Source organism: Nomascus leucogenys, chromosome 5 (genome assembly GCF_006542625.1).
Source record: "Nomascus leucogenys isolate Asia chromosome 5, Asia_NLE_v1, whole genome shotgun sequence".
Taxonomy (NCBI): Eukaryota; Metazoa; Chordata; class Mammalia; order Primates; family Hylobatidae; genus Nomascus; species Nomascus leucogenys.
In genome coordinates, this window is record NC_044385.1 from 23399737 (window position 1) to 23419479 (window position 19743).

Below are 19743 nucleotides of genomic sequence, written 5' to 3' on the forward strand. Positions count from 1 at the left end.
CAGTCTCGCTCTGTTGCCCAGGCTGGAGTGCAGTGGCATGATCTCGGCTCACCGCAACCTCTGCCTCCTGGGTTCAAGTGATTCTCCTGCCTCAGCCTCCTGAGTAGCTGGGACTACAGGCGCTTGCCACCACGCCCAGCTACTTTTTGTATTTTTAGTAGAGACGCGGTTTCACCATATTGGTCAGGCTGGTCTTGAACTCTTGACCTCGTGATCTGCCTGCCTCGGCCTCCCAAAGTGCTGGGATTATAGGCGTGAGCCACCGTGCCTGGCAACTGTTTTTCTTCTCTAAATATTTTCTTTTTTTTTTTTTTTTTTTGACAGAGTCTCACTAAATATTTTCTATCCACGGTTGGTTGAATCCATGAATGTGGAACCCATGAATACAGAGCTGACTACAAGTTATAAAAAATATTTTTGGCCAGGCGCAGTGGCTCACGCCTGTAATCCCAGCACTTTGGGAGGCCAAGGAGAGCGGATCATAAGGTCAGGAGTTCGATACCAGCCTGGCCAATATGGTGAAACCCCGTCTCTACTAAAAATACAAAAATTAGCCGTGCATGGTGGCACGTGCCTACAATCCCAGCGACTCCAGAGGCTGAGGCAGAAGAATCGCTTGAACCCGGGAGGCAGAGGTTGCAGTGAGCCCAGATTGTGCCACTGCACTCCAGCCTGGGCGACACAGCAAGACTCAGTCTCCAAAAAAAAAAAAAAAATTTAGTTTTATAAAAGTACAGTACAGGCTGTGGCTGGTGGCTTATGCTTGTAATCTCAGCACACTGAGAGGCCAAGAGAGGCAGGAGTTCAAGAGCAACATAGCTAGAAACAGTCTCTACGAAAATTAAAAAGTACACCATCACATCTCTAACACACAGTAGAAGTACCATGCTTATGTCTAAAATGGTACAGTAACAAATTATATACAATGAATATCATTTAGGCCTTTAGACTATTGTGGGTGAGAAATAATCTTTTTTAATCTACTGTTTAGCAAACAAAGCTCCTCCTAGAATATTGAACCTCATAAATTCTCATTTTTTTTCTCATTTTTCATCTTTGTCTTTTTGTTGTACTTGAGATTTCCTTAACTTTCCCTTCTACCCTTTATTTTTTTGAAAAAAAAATTCCTCTATATTTTAAAAACTTAAGTGCATCTAAAATTTTCTGAATATTCTTTTTAATTTTTATTTTTTTTTTTTGGAGACAGAGTCTCACTCTATTGCCCAGGCTGGAGTGTGATGGTGTGATCTCGGCTCACTGCAACCTTCACTTCCCAGGTTCAAGTGATCCTCCTGCCTCAGCCTCCTGAGTAGCTGGGACTACAGGCGCGTGCCACCACGCCCAGACATTTTTTTTTTTTTTTTTTTTGAGAGAGTTTCGCTATTGTTGCCCAGGCTGGAGGGCAATGGCACAATCTCGGCTCATTGCAACCTACACCTCCCGGGTACAAGCAGTTCTCCTGCCTCAGCCTCCTGAGTAGCTGGGATTACAGGCTTGCACCACCACACTTGGCCAATTTTGTATTTTTAGTAGAGACGGGGTTTCTCCATGTTGGTCAGGCTGGTCTCAAACTCCTGACCTCAGGTGATCCACCTGCCTTGGCCTTCCAAGTGCTGGGATTACAGGCGTGAGTCACCGCGCCTGGACCATGCCCGGATAATTTTTGTACTTTTAGTAGAGATGGGGTTTCACCATGTTGGCCAGGCTGGTCTCGAACTCGTGACCTCAGGTAATCTGCCTGCATCAGCCTTCCAAAGTGCTGGGATTACAGGCATGAGCCACCAGGCCGGGCCGAATATTCTTTATATGGCATGTTTGTTTGAATACGGTTATGTGCTGCATCATGATGTTATGGTCTATGACAAACCATATATGAGGGTCATCCTGTAAGATTATAATGGAGTTGAAAAATTCCCATCACCTAGTATTTACTATATTATACAGAAGTCCTCATTTTAATGTTGATAGGTTCTTGAAAATCCTGACTTTAAGTGAAATGACATGTAATGAAACCAATTTTATCATAGGCTAATTAATATAAACAAGTGTTAAGTTCCTAAGGCATATTTCTGGTCACAAAAACCACCAAACCTCTAAATAAAGACCTAAAACATTTCTTTTTTTTTTTGAGATGTAGTCTCGCTCTGTTGCCCAGGCTGGAGTGCAGTGGTGCGATCTCAGCTCACTGAAACCTCTTCCTCCCTGGTTCAAGCGATTCTCCTGCCTCAGCCTCCGAGTAGCTGGAACTATAGATGTCCGCCATCACGCCCGGCTAATTTTAGTATTTTTTTTTTTTTTAGTAGAGATGGGGTTTCACCATGTTGGCCAGGCTGGTCTCGAACACCTGACCTCAAGCGATCCACTCAACTCAGCCTCCCAAAGTGCTGGGATTATAGGTGTGAGCCACCACGCCCAGCCCCTAAAACACTTCTAATATCAAACACTGAAATAAATGTGAACTGTATATACATTTAAGAAAGATTAATAAAAACAAGTAAGATAATGTGTCCAATTTTTGGTCAATCAGTGAGCTATGGCAGTCATCATGGTATTGGGTTACATCAGGGAATACATGTTTGTAGAGCAAAAATTTTAAGGAGCACCTCCTACCAACATACAGTTCAGAAACAAACAATAACAAATAGGAGGGCTTTTTATTTATTTATTTATTTTTTGAGATGGCGTCTTGCTCTGTCACCAGGCTAGAGTGCAGTGGTGGCGCGATCTCGGCTCACTGCAACCCCCACCTCCCGGATCAAATGAGTCTCCTGCCTCAGCCTCCCAAGTAGCTGGGACTACAGGCACACACCCCCACACCCAGCTAATTTTGGTATTTTTAGTAGAGATGGGGTTTCACCATGTTAGCCAGGATGGTCCTGATCTCTTGACCTCGTGATCTGCACACCTCCGCCTCCCAAAGTGCTGAAATTACAGGTGTGAGTCACTGTGCCTGGCCTTTTTTGTTTTGAGACAGGGTCTTCGCCCTGTTGCCCAGGCTGGAGTGCAGTGGCATGACCACATCTCGCTGCAGCCCTGACCTCCTGGGCTAAAGCAATCCTCTCACTTCAGTCTCCTGTGTAGCTGTGACCATAGGTGTGTGCCACCATGCCTGGCTAATTTTTTTTTTCTGTAGAGACGAAGTCTCCCTATGTTGCTCAGGCTGGTCTTGAACCCCTGGTCTCAAGTGATCCTCCCATCTTGGCCTCCCAAAGTCCTGGGATTACAAGCATGAACCACCACACCTGGTTCATTCATTCATTCCTTTTTTTTTTTTGAGACACAGTTTCATTCTGTTTCCCAGGCTGGAGTACAGTGGCACAACCTCAGCTCACTGCAACCTCCATCTCTGGGTTCAAGTGGTTCTTGTGCTTCAACCTCCCGAGTAGCTGGGATTACAGTTGCATGCCACCATGCCTGGCTAAATTTTGTATTTTTAGTAGAGATGGGGTTTCACTGTCTCTACTGGCCAGGCTGGTCTCAAATTCCTTACCTCAAGTGATCCACCCACCTCAGCCTCCCAAAGTGCTGGGATTACAGTGTGAGCCACCACGCCTGGCTATTCATTCATTTTTTTTGAGATGGAGTCTTGCTCTGTCGCCCGGGCTGGAGTGCAGTGGCGCGATCTCGGCTCACTGCAAGCTCCGCCTCTCGGGTTCACGCTATTCTCCTGCCTCAGCCTCCCAAGTAGCTGGGACTACAGGTGCCCGCTATCACGCCTGGCTAATTTATTTATTTATTTTTTGAATTTTCAGTAGAAATGGGGTTTCACCGTGTTAGCTAGGATGGTCTCGATCTCCGGACCTCATGATCTGCCTGCCTCAGCCTCTCAAAGTGCTGGGATTACAGGCGTGAGCGACCACGCCCGGCCTATTAATTCATTTTTCAATCTGCTTATTCTAGTTCAGGGTTGCAGGTGGCTGGAGCCCATCCTGGCAGCTCAGGGCATCAGGTGGTTATCCACCCTGGCCAGGATGCCATATCACTGTAGGGTACCCTCACACCCACACTCACTCAGACTGGGACCACTAAGACGTGTCAATGAACCTAAGAGGCACAGCTCTGAGATGTCAGAGGAAATCAGAGTGCCCAGAGAAAACTCATGCAGATATATGGAGAATGCACAAATTCAACAGACAGTGGCCCTGGCTGGGAACTGATTTTTTTTTCTCTTTTTCTTTTTTTTTTTTTGAGACAGAGTCTCACTCTGTTGCCCAGGCTGGAGTGCAGTGGCACAATGTTGGCTCACTGCAACCTCCATCTCCTGGGTTCTGCACCACCGCACCTGGCTAACATATGTATTTATTAGCTGGGACTACAGGCCCGCACCACCACACGCTTGCTTGGTTGCTTATTTATTTAAGACACTCTCATTCTGTTATTTACTTACTTATTCATTTCAGAGTCTCTTTCTGTCCCCAGGCTGGAGTTCAGTGGTACAATTATTTATTTATGACAGAGTGTCTTTCTGTCCCCCAGGCTGGAGTTCAGTGGCACAATCTCAGCTCACTGCAACCTCTGCCTCCCAGGTTGAAGCGATTCTCGTGCCTCAGCCTCCTGAGTGGCTGGGATTAAGGGCGCACACCACCATGCCTGGCTAACTTTTTGTACTTTTAGTAGAGACAGGGTTTCACCAGGTTGCCCAGGCCGGTTCAAACTCTTAACACAGGCAATCCACCTGCCTTGGCCTCCTGAAGTGCTAGGATTACAGGTGGGAGCCACTGTGCCTGGCAATTTTTTTATTTTTAGTAGAGACAGGGTTTCACCATGTTGGCCAGGCTGGTCTTGAACTCCTGACCTCAGGTGATCCACTTGCCTCAGCCTCCCAGAGTGCTGGGATCACAGGCATGAGCCAATGAGCCCAGCCTGATTTTTTTTTCTCATCAATATTATAACAAAACGACATTTAAGCTAAGTGTTATTATAAAAAAGTCAAGAAGTTAAAACTTAAAGAACTCCTGAGCTCAACTGATCCTCCCACCTTGGCCTAGGTGTTGGGATTGATTACAGGCATAAGCCACCACGCCTGCCCCCCTATTTTTTTTTTTTTGAGGCAGAGTCTTGCTCTGTCGCCCAAGCTGGAGTGCAATGGCACAATCTCAGCTCACTGCAACCTCTACCTCCTGGGTTCAAGCGATTCTCCTGCCTCAGCCTCCTGAGTAGCTGGGACTACAGGTGCACGCCACCATGCCTGGCTAATTTTTGCATTTTTAGCAGAGACTGGGTTTTGCCATGTTGGCTAGGCTGGTCTCGAACTCCTGACCTCAGGTGATCCGCCTGCCTCGGCCTCCCAAAGTGCTGGGATTACAGGCATGAGCCACCATGCCTGGCCCCAAAAATTAAAAAAAAAAAAGAAAAAAAAATTTTAATGTGCCTGTAGTCCCAGGTACTCGGGAGGTTGAGGTGGGAGGATCATCTTGAGTATGGGAGGTCACGACTACAATGAACTGTGGTCATGCCACTGCACTCTAGCCTAGGTGATTCAGCAAGACCCAGTATCAAAAAAAAAAAACAATTTAATACAGCCTCAGTATGCAGTGTTTACAAAGTGTACAGTAATATCCTAGGCTTTCACATTCACTCACCACTCACTCACTGACTTACCCAGAGAAACTGAGTTTCATTCGTAAGTGCCCTATACAGGTGTACCATTTTTTAATACCCTTTTACTGTACCTTTTCTATGTTTAGATATACAAATATGATTGTGTTAAATTTGCCTACAATAGTACAGTAACATGCTGTATAGATTTGTAGTTCAGGAGCAATAGACTATACCATATAGCCTATGTGTGTAAGAACCATCTAGGTTTGTGTAAATACACTCTGATGTTCACATGACAAAGTGACCTAACAACGCATTTCTTGGGATGGATCCTCTTTGCTAAATGACGCATGATTGTATCTTCCTTTTTTTTTTTTTGAGACGGAGTCTTGCTCTGTCGCCCAGGCTAGAGTGCAGTGGCGCGGTCTTGGCTGACTGCAAGCTCCGCCTCCCAGGTTCACGCCATTCTCCTGCCTCAGCCTCCCGAGTAGCTGGGACTACAGGTGCCCGCCACCATGCCCGACTAATTTTTTGTATTTTAATTAGAGACAGGGTTTCACCTGTTAGCCAGGATGGTCTTGATCCCCTGACCTCATGATCCGCCCACCTTGGCCTCCCAAAGTGCGGGGATTACAGGCGTGAGCCACCGCACCCAGCCGATTGTATCTTTTTTTCCCCACTATGTCTCACCCAGGCTGGAGTGCAGTGGCTCAGTCTCGGCTCACTGCAGCCTCCGCCTCCCAGGTTCAAGCGATTCTCCTATCTCAGCCTCCTGAGTAGCTGGGACTACAGGTGTTTGCCACTACACTTGGCTAATTTTGCATTTTTAGTAGAGAAAGGGTTTCACCATGTTGGCCAGGCTGGTGTATCTTTTCTTATTTCTCAGAATAATTTTTTTTTTTTTGAGACAGAGTCTCACTCTGTTGCCCAGGCTGGAGTGCAGTGGTATGATCTCGGCTCACTGCAACCTCCACCTCCCAGGTTCAAGCAATTCTCCTGCCTCAGCCTTCTGAGTAGCTGGAATTACAGGCATGTGCTACCATGCCTGGCTAATTTTTTTGTATTTTTAGTAGAGATGGGGTTTCACCATGTTGGCTAGGCTGGTCTAGAACTCTTTTTTTTTTTTTTTTTTTTGAGATGGAGTCTTGCTCTGTTGCCCAGGCTGGAGTGCAGTGGCGCAATCTTGGCTCACTGCAAGCTCCGCCTCCCGGGTTCACGCCATTCTCCTGCCTCAGCCTCTCCGAGTAGCTGGGACTACAGGCGCCCGCCACCACGCCCGGCTAATTTTTTGTATTTTTTTTTTTAGTAGAGATGGGGTTTCACCTGGTCTTGATCTCCTGACCTCGTGATCCGCCCGCCTCGGCCTCCCAAAGTGCTGGGATTACAAGCGTGAGCCACCGCGCCCGGCAGTCTAGAACTCTTGACCTCAGGTGATCCACCCATCTCAGCCTCCCAAAATGCTGGGATTACAGGCATGAGCAATCCTGCCCAGCCTGTTATATTCTCTTTAATATGAAAACAGACTTTTTTTTTTTTTTTTAAAGGCTCATGGCTGTATATATTTATTTTGGGACAAGCATAGTAAAAGGAGAAACGTTCCCAACTAATCTTGATTTTTAAGAGTATCTCCACTTTAAAATCAACTTTAAAAGAAACAAAAACAACATTCTGTAAGCATTAAACTTAAATGGAAGCATATCCCTCAAAATAACTGACCTATGTTCTTCAAAAATGTGAAGATCAAGTGACACAAAGAGAGCCTAGGGAACTGTTCCAGATATAAGATTACAGTCCATGCACGGTTCTCGATTACATTCTGTATTAACAAAAAAAATTGCTAGGAAGAGTATTATTGGAATATGTGATGAAACTTGAATATGAACTGTCAACTACATAACAGTATTACATCAGTGTTACAATTTTCTGATTTTGCTCTCTGTACTGTGGTTAAGTAAGAGTATTCTAGCTTTTAGGAAATACAATGAAATATTTAGGAACTAAGGAGCACAGTGTCTCCAACTTATTTTCAAGTGGTTCAGGAAAACAAAGTATTTATATTTTATTTTCTTGAGACAAGATCTTGCTCTGTCACCCAGGCTGGAGTGCAATGGAATGATGATAGCTCACTGCAGCCTTGACTGCCCAGGCTCAAGCAAGTAGCTGGGGCTACAGGTGCATGCCACCACACCGAGCTAATTAATTTTTTTTTAGAGACAGGGGTCTTACTTTGCAGCCCAGGTTGGTCTCAAACTCCTGGCGGCTTCAAGCCATTTGCCCGTCTCAGCCTCCCAAAGTATTAGAATTACAGGCATGAGCCACCACGCCTGGCCAAAATGTATGTATGTATTTATTTATTTCAGACGAAGTCTCACTCTGTCACCAGGCTGGAGTACAGTGGCGCTATGTCGGCTCACTGCAACCTCCGCCTCCTGGGTTCAAGTGATTCTCCTGCCTCAGCCTCCCAAGTGGCTGGGACTACAGGCGTGCGCCACCTGCCCAGCTAATTTTTGTATTTTTAGTAGAGACGGGGTTTCACCATGTTGGCCAGGCTGGTCTCAATCTCTTGATCTTGTGATCCGCCTGCCTCAGCCTCCCAAAGTGCTGGGATTACAGGCGTGAGCCACCGTGCCCAGCCAAAACGTATTTATAAAGAGAAAATAAAAGCAAACAGGATGAAAGGTAAATAACTGCTGGATTTGCAAATAAGCTATATGGCAGCTCCTTGTACTAGTCTTGTAATTTTTGTGTAAACTTGAAATTATAAGAAAACAAAAATTTACACACACAAAAAAGGAATAAAAAAATTTACCACCATCAATTTTCTTTCCCAGAACAATAAATACAAGCCAATAATGCCTAATATATAGATTTTTATGTCTGTTCAGGGAAATATAGCTTCATGGCCTTATGTAGTCAATTATACTGTAAAAACCCTAATTTTGGGGGACCACTGTGTTTCAATAAGAACAAAAGGTTTACCAGGGCTACTAGGGACAGTTAAGAGCAGAGACTGGGCCGGGCGCAGTGGCTCACACCTGTAATCCCAGCACTTTGGGAAGCTAAGGCGGGTGGATCACGAGGTCAGGAGATCGAGGCCATCCTGGCTAACACGGTCAAACCCCGTCTCTATTAAAAATACAAAAAAACTTAGCTGGGCATGGTGGCATGTGCCTGTAGTCCCAGCTATTCGGGAGGCTGAGGCAGGAGAATCGCTTGAACCCAGGAGGCAGAGGTTGCAGTAAGCTGAGACTCCAGCCGGAGGCTGAGGTGGGTGGATTGCTTGAGTCTAGGCGTTCAAGACAGCCTGGGCAACATGGTGAGACCCCGTTTCTAAAAATATTTAAAAAAAAAATAAAATAAAATAAAAAAGAAGAGCAGAGACTATCCACATGTTTTGTTTTTTCATTATTATCTCTATGAATGGTTGGTTGCTCAATGCTCACATACAGTTGTGCGTCAGTATATGTGAACTGCTGATACTAATATGAGCTTCCTGTAAAAAGTGTAACTTCCATGTGTTAGATAGAAGATTTGAGAAATGTATACAGGAGTAAGCCAGCATTCTATAACATCTTAGTTCTGAGAGAAGATAAAGAGAATATCAATGTGGTACTTAGGGTTGGCCAACTATGCCCCTATTTAGCCTATGCCTGGTTTTGTAAATAAAGTTTTACAGGAACGCAGGCACAAGCATTCATTTACCACACATTGCACACGGCTGTTTCTCAGAATTGCATAGCTGTCACAGCGAGCACAAGGCTCACAAGGCCAAAAATATTTATGATCTGGCCTTTTACCAAAAAAAGTTTGCTGATCCCTGTCCTAGATAATAGCAAACTTGTAACCTGTCTAAATTCTTTTTTTTTTGTGGCAGGATCTCACTCTGTAGCCCAGGCTGGAGTGCACTGGTGTGATCTGGGCTCACTGCAACCTCTGCCTTAACAACTGACTGAACTGTCTTTGAAGTTATGATAACTGTGAGATGTTTCTTAGATATTCATGTTTCTAACAATGAGATATGCAATAAAAACTATAATGCTATATGAAACAAGCTAAGTTCAAAGAACTTCTCAGGAACACTTAAAAGTTAAGGCCTTTAAGTCAGATTCAGAAAAATCTGGCATAAGAATCACTCTGAAATTTCTAACTGGTCATCCTCTTACAGCACCCTACAAAAAGCATTAGCAGGTAATGTGTTGGTATGCAACAAGATCTTTAAAAGAAAATGTATGTAATGTGAAGAAAGTGAGATATACCAAAATATTTCAAATACAATTCTAATGGGATTCCCCCCAAAAATAAATGTCAAAGAAAACTAAAAATGGACAAAGTACATATTAAATATTGCCAATGTAAATTATCTTTGGAAATAACAAAAAGCAAACATTCAAATTTTACTAGATATTAATTATTTCCAACTATGTTAAGGGAAACTTTTGCCAGCATCAACCAAGTAGCAAAATGACCTTTAATTATATCTCTACCACTTCCATATAAAAAGATACAGACATATCTCAATTTACACTTAATTCAAGGAGTAGGGTACTACTGAAGGTATAAGTAGTGTGTTGAATGTTGGAGTTTTTATTAACTTAGTAATGGTAAATATGCCACAATATACTTATTTCTGTGTTAAAAAGAACTGTTACTTAGTTCTGTGAATATTGGTAAATAGCAATTGTTTATTCTTGTCAAATCTGAAAGTTTATAAAGTTGTCTTTATGAAACATTTTTCAAACAAAACAAAAACCAGCTTGTCCCTCCTATTCTACCTCCCCAAAATTATAACAGTCTTGAAGGCAGGGACAATATGTATATTGTTCATTGCTTATCTCTGGCATCGTAACAACCAGTAAAACCTCAAATTTTATTCTTATGAACTCTTAACAAACTTCTCTAAAGAATATTAGGGTTTCGACTATTTCATAATTAGAATTTTAAATATAAAGATCGTATAAATGATACATATTTATATTGATAACTGTACAGAAACCAAATTCATTAGTAGAAACTCATTCAGAGAAGTAGAAACAATTCTAACATTTCTAAAATCAAAAATTCATAACTTTATAATAAGTTTATGTAGGGCAGTCCAGCTGTTCTAGGCAAGCAATTCTATTTTACCTTTCCTGGGATGAAGCAACAGAGATTGGAATCCACATATTTCATGAAAGTCATATTTAATAGTGACAGCCTTGTTTCAACAGCAGCAAGAATGTCTGCATGACGAGCTAATGAATGGTTTCTCCTTTCTGACTCTCTCCTATAATAATAATAATAATAAAAGCAAGGCAACCATTAAAGCAGTATTGCGGACTAAAATATTAAGCAATCAAGATGGCTTAATGAAACAGACTTTTACATGTTAATTTAGAAATCTACAATTGAGTCATAATTTAACTGTAATGACGAATGAATCACTATGCCTAGAAATCCTTACCAAGGACTCGTTCTCATTGACAAAATATTTGAAAACAAACAAACAAAACAAATTATATATATATATATTTTAATTAGGTTTTTTGGGGCCGGGCTTGGAGGCTCAAGCCTGTCCCAGCACTTTAGGAGGCTGAGGCGGGTAGATCACCTGAGGTCAGGAGTTTGAGACCAGGCTGGGCAACATGGTGAAACCCCGTTGGGTGCATGCCTGTAGTCCCAGCTACTAGGGAGGCTGAGGCAGGAGACTCGCTTGAACCTGGGCGTCGGAGGTTGCAGTGAACCAAGACTGCACCACTGCACTCCAGCCTGGGTGACAGAGCAAGACTCCATCTCAAAAATAAAAAATTGAAAAAAAAAGGTTTTTTGGTTATCAAATCTAATGGCTATTAGAACCACAGAAATTAGATAAATGAATGGATTACACATGGAAATATAGGCAGGAGATGATACGGTTTTGATGATAAAATTTAACGCCTTTAAACTTTTTAACAATTTAAGAAATAACTCGGCCGGGCACGGTGGCTCACGCTTGTAATCCCAGCACTTTGGGAGGCCGAGGCGGGCGGATCACGAGGTCAGGAGATCGAGACCACCGTGAAACCCCGTCTCTACTAAAAATACAAAAAAAAATTAGCCGGGCGTGGTGGCAGGCGCCTGTAGTCCCAGCTACTCGGAGAGGCTGAGGCAGAATGGCGGGAACGCGGGAGGCGGAGCTTGTAGTGAGCCAAGATTGCACCACTGCACTCCAGCCTGGGCAATAGAGCCAGACTCCGACTCAAAAAAAAAAAAAAAAAAAAAAAAGAGAAATAACTCAGACATAATAAAATTATCTTAAAGAGGACTAAATTTAGTGGTGTTTAGTATATTCACAGGATTGTACAACTATCACCACAATCTAATTTCAGAATATTTTCATTACCACAAAATGAACTCCTGTAACCATTATCAGCCACTCCCATTCTCCCAGCCCCTGGCAATACTAATCTACTTTCTGTTTCTCTGGATCCACCTATTCTGAACATTTCAGATAAACGGAATCATACAGTGGCCTTATGTTTCTGGCTTCTTTCATTTAGCATAGTTTTCCAGGTTTGTTCTTGTTGTAGCATGTACCTTTTTATTGCCCAATAATATTCCATCATGCGGATATATCATACTTTGTTTACTCATCAGCTGATAGACATTTGGGTTGTCTCCACTTTTTGGCTATTATGAATAATGCTGCTAAAAACATTTGTGTACAAGCTTTTGTGCAAACATTATGTTTTCATTTCTTTTGAGTACTTATCTAGGAATGAAATTGGTGGCTCAGACAATAATTCTCTGTGTAACTTTTTGAGAACAGCCAAATTGTTTTCTTTTTTTTGGAGACGGAGTCTCACTCTGTCGCCCAGGCTGGAGTGCAATGGCATGATCTTGGCTCACTGCAACCTCCGCCTCCCAGGTTCAAGCAATTCTCCTGCCTCAGCCTCCTACGAAGCTGGGATTACAGGCACCCGACATCATGCCTGGCTAATTTTCAAATTTTTGTAGAGATGGGGTTTCACCATGTTGCCCAGGCTGGTCTTGAACTCCTGACCTCAGGTGATCCACCTGCCTTGGCCTCCCAAAGTGCTGGGATTACAGGCGTGAGCCATCACATCCGGCCTGAGAACAGCCAAACTGTTTTCTAAAGTGACTGCACCATTTTACATTCTCAACATTGATATATGAAGGTTCCAATTTGTCCACATCCTCCCCAACATTTTTCCATTGTAGCCATCCTAGTGGATATAAAGCGCCAGTGGATATAAACCTCGTAGTGATTTTGATTTGCATCCCCCTGATGACTAATGATGTTGAGAACCTTTCATGTCCTTGTTGGCTATTAACTTATCTTCTTTGGAGTAAGTGTCTATTCAAATCCTTTGTCCTTTTTTTTTTTTGGAGACAGAGTCTTGCTCTGTGGCCCAGGCTGGAGTGCTGTGGTGCAATCTTGGCTCACTGAAACTTCCGCCAACAGGTTCAAGTGATTCTCCTGCCTCAGCCTCCTGAGTAGCTGGGATTACAGGCGCCAGCCACCATGCCAGGTAGTTTTTCTATTTTTAGTAGAGACAGGGTTTTACCATGCTGCCCAAGCTGGTCTTGAACTCCTGACCTCAGGTGATCCACTCACCTCAGTCCCCCAAAATGCTGGGATTACAGGTGTGAGCCACTGCACCTGGCCCCTTTGCCCATTTTTAAACTAGGTTTTCTTTTTATTGTTGAGTTGTAAGAGTTCCTCATATAATCCGGATACATGATTTGCGCAGGTTTTCTCCCATTTTATGGGGTGTCTTTTCATTTTCTGAATGGTGTCTTTTGAGCCACAAAAGTTTTAAATTTTAAGTCCAATTTGCTTAATTTTTTCTTTTGCTACTTGTGCTTTTGGTGTCACTGCCTAATCCAAGTTCATGAAGACTTACTACTATGTTTTCTTCTACGGGTTATATAGTATAGTGCTGACATTTACACTTAGATCTATGATCCCTTTTGAGTTAACTTTTATATACAGTATGAGGAAGAGGTCCACCTTCATTCATTTTCAAGATAACTAGTTGTCCCAGCATCATTTGTTGAAAATACTATTCTTACTGCATTGAATTATCTTGACATCCTTGTTAAAATCAACTGATTAAAAATATAAGGTTTATTATCCAGACTCTTGCTTCTATTTCTTTGATCTACAGGTCTATCCTTATGCCACTGCCATACTGTTTTGATTACTATAGCTTTGTACTAAGTTTTGAAAGTGGGAAGTGTGAGTCTTCCAACACTGCTCTCCTTTTTCAAAACTGCTTTGGTTATTGTCAGACTCTTGTATTTCCACAGGAATTTTAGGATCAGTGTATCAAGTTTTGGAAAAAAAAAAAAAGACAACTGGAATTTTTGACAGGGGTTACAAAAAAAAAAAAGAAGTCAAGAAACAAACAAAACTTATTGTACCTTATTGTCAACCCCTATCACACTGAATGTGTAGATTAATTTGGGGAGCACTGTCATCTTAACAATATGAAGTCTTCGAATCCATGAACACAGAATGCCTTTCCACTTATTTAAGTCTTCTTTAATTTCTTTCAGTGGTGTTTTGTAGTTTTTAGTATACAAGTCTTGTGCTTTTGTTATATGTATTACTAAGTATTCTATTCTTTTTGAAACTATGATAAAATGTTTTGAATCTCCTTTTTGGATTGTTCATTGCTAGTGTATATAAATATAATTGACTTCTGTATATTATTCTTATATCCCATATCCTTGCTGAACTGGTTTACTAGCTTTAATAATCAATTAGTGTACTCCTTGTCCACAAGATCATATCATCTGTGAACAGAGAGTTCTATTTCTTCTTTTCCCATTTGGATGCCTTATATTTCATTTTCTTGCCTAATTTCTCTGGCTAGAACCTCCAATAAAATGTTGATCACAAACGGTGAGAATGGACAAACCACTGCAGAAATCACATTGTGACCTCTGTGCCCTTTTCTATAAAAACTTGGGAAGCAATATGTAAACCATGAGACTGAAAAAAAGAAGTCAAGAAACAAACAAAACCAACTGTACATCATTGTCACTGCCACCCACAACGTACCTTGGGAGTTGTGCTTTAACTTGTTTCTGACATAGATTATGGTACCTCTCCACTTTCAGAAATCCCTGATTCAACATTCTCTGGCAGACCAAGTCCATTCTTTTACAAACCTTCAGGGAAAAAAAAAGAACAAAAAAATCAATAACCAAATTAATAAGAGACAACTGAGACTCATAACTGATGGCTTAAAGCTCTCTGTATCCCACTATTGTTCCTCAGTTTGCTGTATATGTCTTTTTTTTTTGAGACAAAGTCTCACTCTGTTGCCCAGGCTGGAGTGCAGTGGCATGATCTCAGCTCAGCGCAACCTCCGCCTCCCAGGTTTAAGCAATTCTCCTGCCTCAGCCTCCCCAGTAGCTGGAAATACAGGTGTGTGCCATCATGCCTGGCTAATTTTTATATTTTTAGTAGAGACGGAGTTTCACCATGCTGGCCAGGCTGGTCTCAAACTTCTGACCTCAAGTGATCTGCCCACCTTGGCCTCCTGGAATATTGCGATTACAGGAGTGAGCCACCACAGCTGGCCTGCTGTATGTAACTCTGATTCATATCTGTGGGTGAATCTCTCACACCATGTAATTTCTGTAATATCTCATTAAGAAATTAACACTATGTGCAGGCAAAAAAGCATCATTTACTTTAGGTGTTTGTTGGATGTTCTGAATGTATTCCCATTATTATGGTCAGAGACTATAGTCCTGAAGATCAGTAAAACAATATATTTACAGGTTTTTTAATAGTTTGAAACAAGAAAAATTCCTTTTTAGTCAGAAATGTATCCATTTGAGTCTAACTTCTTATAAAGTTTATATGATCTATAACCATAATGAGAATTATTACTTATTTCTTTTAGTGATCTGGCTTAACTATGGAGAGCTTATGATGACCAAGGCCTTTATATTAGACACTGTATATCCTCCAAAATACCTTTTTGAGATGGAGTTTCACTCTTGTCGCCCAGGCTGTAGTGCAATGGTGTGATCACAGCTCACTGCAACCTGTGCCTCCCAGGTTCAAGTGATTCTCCTGCCTCAGCCTCCTGAGTAGCTAGGATTACAGGCATGTGCCACCACGCCTGGCTAATTTTGTATTTTTAATAGAGACAGGGTTTCACCATGTTGGTCAGGCTGGTCTTGAACTCCTGACCTCAAGTAATCCATCTGCCTTGGCCTCCCAAAGGGTTGGGATTACAGGTGTGAGCCACTGCGCTTGGCCCAAAATATCTTAGCATGTGTAGCAGAACATCAACTACTTTGAATCCTTAATATAGTTTTTTTTTTTTTTTTTGACAGGGTCTTGCTCTGTTGTCTAGGCTGAAGTGCAGTGCCACGATCACAGCTCACTGCAGCATCCTATTCCTGGGCACAAGCAATCCTCCTGTCTCAGCCTCCCAAGTAGCTGAGACAACAGGTATGCAACACCACAAGCAGCTAATTTTTAAAAAAAATTTTTGTAGAGATGGGAGTCTACGTTGCCCAGGCTGGTCTTAAATTCCTGGGCTCAAGCAATCCTCTGCCTTGGCCTCCCAAAGTGCTATGGTTATAGGCATGAGCCACCATGCCCAGCCAGATATAGTGTTTTTATACAGCAAAAGCACAGGATCGGAAGTCAGAACAGCTAAATTTGAGTACAACTTATATGCATTCTTGTCCAAGTCATCTTACATTTGAAAACTACCTGTAAGACATGGCTAATATCTAACCCATACAATATCATTAGGATTAAATGAAACACACACTAAATCACTTGGTAAACTCTAAAGTGCTATATAAAATTGTTAAATAAACTTTGTTTATCTTAGTACTAATTTGAAAACTTTGTTTCATATATTTGTTATATTTCTGAGATATCCTAGCATCTTTCTTATCTTAATTAGATCTAGTATACAGAATTCATTTGTGATTTGATCTCTAAGAATTCTGCAGCAACTGAGTCATCAACCTGAAGGTTAATTCTCACCCTATGGGGTAGATGTTGCAGTACAAGACATGGACAGTTAGGATCGGTCTTATGCTTCTTTTGCATCTCATAGCACCCAAACACAAATCATCAACAAATACTTGTTGAAACAAAATGCTGATGAAACTCTTGATGTAAGTTTGTTTTCTCCTGAGAACACAGGGCTGACAAAAATCCTGGCAAACTGGGTTGAAGCTCAAGAAGGCTTTAATATTCTAATATTAAAAACCAGATAACTTCCTAAAAGGGTATTAAGGAAAACCGTTCTTTTCAATTTCAAAATTAAAGCACAATAAACTTTAAGTACGGAGTAATTTCTAATAAATAATGTTTGTTTGTTTTCAGATAGAGTTTCACTGTCACCCAGGTTGAAGTGTAGTGGCGTGATCTTGGTTCACTGCAACCTGTCTCCCAGGTTCAAGCGATTCTCCTGCCTCAGCCTCCCGAGTAGCTGGGATTACAGTTGCACGCCACCATGCCCAGCTAATTTTTGCATTCTAAGTAGAGATGGGGTTTCACCATGTTGGCCAGGCTGGTCTTGAACTCCTGGCCTCAGGTGATCCGCCTGCCTTGGCCTCCCAAAGTGCAGGGATTACAGGTGAGCCACCCTGCTTGGCCAATAATATGTCAAAATATGGTAGAATCTATTTCTAACTAAACTAAACCAGTTATCAGTATTTGTTCAGTGTCTACTGAAAAAAGCAAAGACATAAACACAATACATATCAATATATGTAACTGCTTTTAATGAAAAGTAACTTTTTTCCAAAACAAAACATTTAGTGATTGGCCTTATTTTACATTTCTGCAAGGCTTTTTGATATGTGGTTTAATAGAACACAGGTCAATTTTCATACCTGTCTCTGCATTCAATCGACTGAGGTATTCCTACCTCAGAAAATCCTGGAAAACACAAGAACACACAAGTGCACGTTTCATTAGCTATCAGTGTGATGCCATCATCAAATGTCATGTGGCTACTGGAAAACTCCATGTATACTTGTGGAAAAAATAAGCGTGCCAAACATAAATAAAACCTTAGTACTGTAAAAAAAAAAAAAAAAAAAAAAACAACTTTAGATCTTATGGACCCTGTGACAGGATCTTGGAAACCTCTCTGGGGTGTCTGGACCACACTTTGAGAACCAGTGCCCCAGTCCTGAATAATCACATGACCACAAATACCAGTACTGAACTTCATGTGGGAGAAAAAAAAACTTTCATGTTATTGAAGGAAAGAAAAGGGGGTGTCTGTGTGTGTGAAATGAGGGCAACAGGGCTAACTTCTCAACTTATTAGGAAGTTAACAGATAATATCAAATAGAAGAAAATCAGCCAAAAGACTTGAAAGTGGTGCCTCTGGAGAATAAAAACTGGGGACTATAAAAACTATGTTTTGTTATTAAAACTATTTGATATTTTATTTTACTTATTTATTTATTTTTAGAGGGAGTCTCGCTCTGTTGCCCAGGCTGGGGTGCAGTGGCGTGATCTCGGCTCACTGCCACCTCCATCTCCTGGGTTCAAGCGATTCTCCTGCCTCAGCCTCCCAAGTAGCTGGGATTACAGGCACCTGCCACCACACCTGGCTAATTTTTCATATTTTTAGTAGAGACGGGGCTTCACTATGTTGGTTAGGCTGGTCTTGAACTCCTGACCTCAAGTGATCTCCTGCCTTGGTCTCCCAAAGTGCTAGGTTCACAGGCGTTGAGCACTGCACCCAGCCTATTTGATACGTTAAATCATCAGATGAGTAGATAGTGGACTTAAAAATAAACTGAGGTACCCTCTAACATAACCTTGTAGAAAAACACTTCTTGTCTCTGTAGACTCTACAACCTTGTTGATAATTTCTGAGAAGAAATAATTTTTAGCAGAAATATATATTTACAAAGACAAAAATTAAGGTCAATTACTGTTGTAACAATTTTCAAGGTTCAGTCAAAATTATTTTACTAGTTTTGCCGCACTGAATCTAGCTAACTTCTAGGGTTTAGATATCTTTCAATAATCTATAAACTCAAATGAATATGAGTGCTGGCTAGCGTAAGTATTTAAGTACTGGCTGGATGATGAGAATAAGAATAAATAACCAGACAGGCCCAATTAAGGAAGATTTCACATGACAAAAGATTTGAATTAGGCTTTGAAGGAGGAGAGGGCAAAGACTGCTAAGTTAGATGTAATGGTGTATGCAAAGGCACAAAGTCTGGAATGAACAAACCGTTAGCAAGCAAACTACTTCCGAAGACAGATGAGATGTGTGGGCCAAGCTAAGAGGAATAAAATTTCCCATGTTTTGAGTTGAGAAATCAGATAAATAACTTTAAAAAGATAATGAATGGCCGGGAGCAGTGGCTCATGCCTGTAATCCCAGCACTTTGGGAGGCTGAGGTGGGCAGATCACTTGAGGTCAGGAGTTCGAGACCAGCCTGGCTAACATGGTGAACCCCCAAATAAAAATTAGCTGGGCGTGGTGGCAGGCGCCTGTAAATTCCAGCTACTTGGGAGCCTGAGGCAGGAGAATCGCTTGAACCCGGAAGGTGGAGGCTGCAGTGGGCTGAGACTGCACCAATACTAGGCAATACTGTAAGGAAAGAACAGTACTTAATGTGGTAGCTTTCCCGTATGTTCAAATGTTCAAGAAGCACTGACTAACCAATAGCACAAAAACACAAGAGATCATACATCTTTTGGCTGGGCGCATCAGCTGAGGTCAGGAGTTCGAGAACACCTGGTCAACAGGGTGAAACCCCATCTCTATTAAAAACACAAAAATTTGCCAGGCATGGTAGCGGGTGCCTGTAATCCCGGCTACTTGGAAGGCTGAGGCAGGAGGGTCGCTTGAACCTGAGAGGTGAAGGTTGCAGTGAGCCAAGATCGCGCCACTGCACTCCAGCCTGGGTGACAGAGCGAGACTCCATCTCAAAAACAAAACAAAACGACAAAAGAGATCATACAACTTTTGTTTAGGATTCAGAAAGAAGTCACATCTGGAAAAAAGAAATATACTAAACTTCCCTAGGACAAGCAATTTAATGATAGCTGCTGATAATGTATGCTAACTTGTAACTCACATTATCTCATTTAAAGTGTAGCTCTAAATTTAGGAGTATTTTAATACTTTCCCAAAGCTAAGGGGAAGAAATTTTATTTCCCCAGTGACTACAACCAAACAAAAATCCTAGCAATTTGGC

General features: G+C 41.9%; 1 protein-coding gene across 1 annotated transcript in view; it reads right to left on the reverse strand.

The window, feature by feature from the left end:
* Positions 1-19743, reverse strand: part of FBXO28 (F-box protein 28) — a 45724-nt gene that overhangs the window by 15178 nt on the left and 10803 nt on the right. The window contains exons 2-3 of the mRNA XM_003275066.3: positions 14588-14697; positions 10666-10804 (exon numbers count right to left, since the gene is read on the reverse strand). Coding sequence (XP_003275114.1) covers positions 10666-10804; positions 14588-14697 — 249 coding nt within the window. The remainder of the gene's footprint in view (positions 1-10665; positions 10805-14587; positions 14698-19743) is intronic.